Genomic DNA, 5,836 nt, shown 5'->3' with positions numbered 1-5,836 from the left:
GTATGCGCGTTTGTGAATTTAAACGTTGGCCTTTGATGTCAAGCATTGTTTCAATGTTCGCGCAACGCTGTTAGCAACGCGTTGTTTGTCGGATGGGAATATTAAAGTTAATAAATTTGTTGGTTTCTAGTTTAATGTTTATTCGTTAAAAATCTATGTAAACTTTTATACATATACAAAAAGATAATAAACTATATATATAAAACTGAAATCGTTATAATGATATGTGCCTTTTCCTCCTCCCTCCATCACGATCTTTTGCAAAACGAAACCATGCTTTAATAGCACAAGCAATCTCAGCATCCGTTCTGCGACATGTTGTAGGATTACATCGAACAGCATCTAAATAAAATAAGATATGAAAGTGTTAACTATCGACTCGTTTACTTTTATTTTATATAAAACACTAAATCTTATAAATACAAATTATAAAAAAATATTAATAAAAAAACGTCAACATTAAGATGAAATAATGACCTTTTAAAACAAAACAAAAATAACGCACTATTTATAATTTGACAAAGCTTGCTATTGCTAAAGGCATATTTCCCCCCCTTTCCTTTCCAATTACAAACAACTGCTATTTTGTTTGAAATCAACCGTTTCATTACATTTCTTGTGGAATCAGTGATAGATGTTCCGCCACACTGACCTAAATAGCGTGTCTAAGTGGAAAAAACAATTTAAAAAGACATTATTTACTATGTAATAAATTTAAAGTAACTTAAATATGTGAACTAAATAATACAAGCTTTCCTTGAAGGTCATTTCAAGGCAATCTGTTTCTAATTTTTTTAATTGTCCATTGATGTAACAGGAAGCCCAAACTCATCAAAACTTGTTTCTATGCTGCCACGCTGCTGTTGTGCTATTAATTGTTGCAGAAGCAAAATTATAGTTTGATTATTTTGTTTAATCTCTTCTAATAATATTAATTGTCGACGATCATTTCCTAAATGTGAAAAAATATATATATATATATTTAAAATACGCTTAATAAAAATATAATAATAAAATCTTTATATTAAGTTCATATGATCAAACAAACAAATTCATCATTTGCTAATGCATAAATATATGAAACACACCTCCAACATGACGATTAACCAAATCAGGTGATAACTGTTCTACTTGCCATGCTCTAGTAAACATTGGCGTCAATATTGGTGATGGTATTGTAGTTTGGTTGTCTATTTAAATATTTAAACTTAATTTGGTTCATTATTTTTACAAGCACACATATGCAGCTTGCAAAGTATAATTTAAACTTAAAAAATTGTAAAACTATCAAGTTAAAAAAAACTGTAAACTAACCATCTTTACTAAAAGATAAATCGTTTAAAAATGATGACGAGGAAGAGCAAATAGCTGATGATGAATTTTGAAGAGACTCATTTTGAATTTCTAAGCATAAATAATGCATTATAAACATATTAGTAATGTCAAATATTTATTAAAACAACATATGGTATAATATAAAAACATGTTTCATTTTTTTAAACGTCATTAACGGCCAATTATAATCATTAACGTTAAGAATGTTGACAGATCATTGATGATCCGTAAAAATATACTTTTTAAATTGCAAAAATCTTACCGGATTGCAACTGAGGAGGAGGAGGAGTAGGAAACTTCAGGTTTTCGGTTGAAATTGAAATAGATAACTTCTTCCCATTTTCAGATTTTGTTTAATCAGAATTAGAATCACTTGATTCATTCCATAAAATTGGTAATGACCTAAATGAATTTTTAACCCTTTTTATTTGAGAGACTAATGTGTTATTGGTTTATTATGTTTTGGGGTTCATTTTATCTATTGATAAAATAAATTTAAATTTTATATTAACAATAGATGTAATGAACACCATAACATAGCTTATTTTTAAAATAGCATGATTTGTAACATCACAAAACTATTAACTAAAATAATAAAATAAATTGAATTTAGAATAACAAAATTAACCTTTTCGCTTTCCTTTTTTTTGGGTCCACCTCTGATTCTGTTTGAAGTTCTGAGCAGTCTTCAGCAATGTCAAACTTCGTATTAGCAATTTCATATGTGCCTTTAAGATAATACCAATTAAAACTTAATTTTTTTTTAACAAATAAGCTAAGTTTAAAACCATTAAATGTGAAATAAGCTTACTGTAAGAATGCAGCACTCTAACAAAATACCGTTTCCAAATAGGTTTGGGAGGTTCAGCAGATTTTACCGCTTTGTTTATTTTAAGGTCAGAAGTGTACAACGGCCATAAACAAATGCATTTTTCGTCTTTATATTGCAGCCAGTTAATAGGAACAACAGATAATTCATTTGTTTCAAAAAATATTACTATTGCAAACATTCTTATTCTAAGTTAGAGTCTATCAATTAATAACTAAAAATAATGTAATTATTAATTTGGCATTCATATTCATCAGTGGAAACCGATAACAATAAAATAACAAACCGATTATATAAACAAAGATTACAATTTTAATAACGATTGATAACAATTATTTTTACAGATATAAAAGCAAGTTCAATAGATCCGGCAGCGTGGTTAATTAACGCTAAATGGAACTTTACAATCTCGATGGCACATAACACGCGAGCGAGGTTATCAATAGTAAATAAAACAGAAAAGCAGTTTTTGTTTATTTGCTAAACCAAACTTAATGGGAAATAAAAATGTTAAACTTTTTTTAATAAATTTTTTTTCTTATAGCGTTTAATTAAAACAACTAGATATGTATTTATTTGTAAAAATATGTTAGTAAAATAATATCTTTAACTTACTATATAGTCAGATTCCTTTTAAAATAAATGGGTAACATTAATAAAGTCTTTATTTATATAAATATATATATATATATATATATATATATATATATATATATATATATATATATATATATATATATATATATATACATATATACATATATATATATATATATATATATATATATATATATATATATATATATATATATATATATATTTATATATATATATATATATATATATATATATAGGGTAAAGTGAGGTTAACTGGGTACAGTTTTTTTTTGGGTGATGTAATTGTAACAAATTACTGCTTTTCAATATTTTTTCTGTTCATAACTATGAGAATAATAATATTCCATCTAATAAATTCAAATGAATTAGTTAATATATGCTGTGGCCTTGTAAATATTGCATTTTTTAGACATGTGTCCCGTGGCCCAGTTAACCACAGTGACGGGTTTAACTGGGCCACCCTATGGGGTTGACTGGGTACATACTAGTGAAACTACAATAATATTAGTTTTTATTTTGATAATATATTTAGTTAAGAAAGATAGAATTAATAAACAAAATAAACGTGATAACAATAAAATTATACAATAAAAAAAACACAAATTAGTGAAAAAATACACCTTCGATGTGAAAAAATTGTATGAATATTTCAACTATTAAACATTAATAAAACACTATGTTTACATAACAATGGAATAATTGGAAAAATCGAATTGAAAGGAATATAAATTGGCGAATCGTCCCGTTTCTTCGTGAAGTAGAGGAATTTGCAATTTTCGAACAATATCGGATGCAGGAATGAAGGTCAGCTCCTCATCTGTAATATAAAATTTTGTTGTCCTATTTTGATTTTTCAGCCACTTAACGCTAAAACCATCTTGCGTTTTCGAAATTATTTTGGCAATATAGTGCCTGCTAGACTTTTTCTTAGCTCCTGCACCATAGCAAGCACGAAATCATCGACGGTTATGGGCTGGTTAAAATCATCCGTATCTTCTCCAGAAGATAATTCTGAAATATCCAATGAAGAATCGGCATACTCTACTTCTGATGATCCTTCATCACTGGACTCTATTAATATTTTACGCTTTTCTTTTCTTGGGGCAATGGACTTAGGTTTAGATTTATTTGCACGCATTTGTGCAGCTTCTTCCAATTGCCGTTTGACTGGAGTATCCGTTAAAACAACAGACTTTCCTTTTTGCTTTGGTTTTCTGTTATTTTTACGCATTCCGGCTTTAGGGAATGGTCGTATTTGTTCCGGAGAAATAAGTTGACAGTCAGTTAGTGAGGTTGGTATTTCTATAGTGGTTGATACTGATGTTGAGGGTAATGATGTCGATTCCATGGTTGAATCTGAAACAGTTGGATCTGGTCTATCTGTAACTGTTGCAGCTAAAAAATCTTCCTCTGTAAATATTTGGGAATCAAATGGATATATTCCTGCTGCTTTGAACCCTTGGGAAATATTCCTTGGCGTAAATGCTAACGGAAAAGCAGTCCCCAGTAATTCTCCTATGTCATAAATTGTGATTAGAGTCGCAGGATGGTTTGTCATCCAATCATTGCAGGCTCTGTTGTAGTGTTTTTTTAAGGGACCGAATACGCTCACATCCAGAGGCTGCAACTTAGGGCTGCAGTGCGGAGGGAAGGTCAACAACATTATGCCATTAGTCTTTGCATAATTCAACGCAGCAATATTTAAGTGGCTCTCGTGGTTGTCTAATAATATCAACTTAGGACTGTCTGTTGTAGGTCTTACGTGATCGACAAAATGTTTGAGGACATCAATTAAAATATCTGAAATCATCCATCCAGATTTTGTTGCTGCACCTTTTGTTCCAACAGGTGCGCCTTTAATCATGTGTTCCTTAAAAAACACTCTGGGAAACAGCAAATATGGAGGTATTGCAGTTCCTGTAGCTCCAACAATACAACATGCTGTAACCAAGACACCTCGTTCAGCTGATGTTGCCTGGCCAACTTGCTTTTGCCCCTTTAAAGCCAAAACTTTTACTGGTTTATGTACACTTGTGAGACCAGTCTCATCTAAGTTAAAAATGTCTTGTGCTTGTAGATTAAATCGATTAATAACACCTTCTAAATTTGAAAAAAATGCTCCAACATTAGTTTTATTGAAACCAGTGCAACGGCTAAGACTAGTTTGTTCGGGGGTTCTTAGCGCCAAACTCTGTCGTCTCATAAATGAATGCAGCCGTTCTATTCCAGCCATTTTTTCTTCTGTCCAATTACATTTCACGTTTTTGTTATTTGCTATGGCAAACTCAAAAGTTAAGCGACGAACTTGGGTAAATGAAAGTCCATGGTGCATGTTGACTGCATCTTGAATATATTTTTTCAATAGCAATTCTTCACTTGAGTTGAAAACGAGTAAATGTTCATTTGATGGTCGAAAATTAACCTTAACTCCATCAGGTGTATTTTTAACTTTGAGCACATACCTGGCTAATGTATTTTTTGGTATCTGATGACTGGCCGCTGCTTTTCTTATCGATAGTTCTCCTTTTATAATTTTTTCAGTTGCCGTTTTTAAAGCATCAATGGAATACGATCTGTGCGTTGTGGTACGTTGACGTTGACGGGGCATTTTAATTTAATTTATTTATAAACTGGAATAAAAAAAAAACATAATTAGTTGATATAAATGTTAATTAAATGATTATATTAAATTAATTTTTCATTGGTGGGGTTAAGTGGGCCGTCCCATATAACCACATGAATAGCCGGCCCACTTAACCCCACTATATCAAAATTCATATTTTTACAAAAACTTACCAGTATTTACAATATTTGTGTAATTTGTAATAATTATTCAAATAGGCACTATATTAAAGTTCAGAAATCAGTTATTAAAACTCACATAACTTGATAACACAGATTCTATCAACTTTCTTACGCTGCAGTAAAACAATACATGTGACTTCCAAGAACAACAAATGCTTAATAAAATTTTAAAATGGCTGCCATTTGCATTCAAAATCAGCAGCAAGTAGTGCCACCTAGTGGATCGTTTGGGAAACATCAATAAAAGCG

The 5,836-nt window shown here is 30.4% G+C and overlaps 1 protein-coding gene across 1 annotated transcript; it reads right to left on the bottom strand.

Moving 5' to 3' along the window:
• Positions 1 to 3,674: 3,674 nt before the first annotated feature.
• LOC136072535 (uncharacterized) lies at positions 3,675 to 5,015 on the bottom strand. The gene has a single exon (XM_065815582.1). It carries the CDS (start codon positions 5,013 to 5,015, stop codon positions 3,675 to 3,677), a length of 1,341 nt encoding a protein of 446 aa, XP_065671654.1.
• Between the last annotated feature and the right edge of the window lie 821 nt (positions 5,016 to 5,836).

The sequence above is a fragment of the Hydra vulgaris genome, chromosome 13, assembly GCF_038396675.1.
Source record: "Hydra vulgaris chromosome 13, alternate assembly HydraT2T_AEP".
NCBI classification, from domain to species: Eukaryota; Metazoa; Cnidaria; class Hydrozoa; order Anthoathecata; family Hydridae; genus Hydra; species Hydra vulgaris.
The sequence above is the reverse complement of the archived record's forward strand: the minus strand, read 5'-3'. Positions and strand labels throughout refer to the sequence as shown.

Bases quoted from the DNA above. Each gene is read 5' to 3' on its own strand.
- LOC136072535 (XM_065815582.1), bottom strand. From the start codon at position 5,015: ATGGCTGGAATAGAACGGCTGCATTCATTTATGAGACGACAGAGTTTG.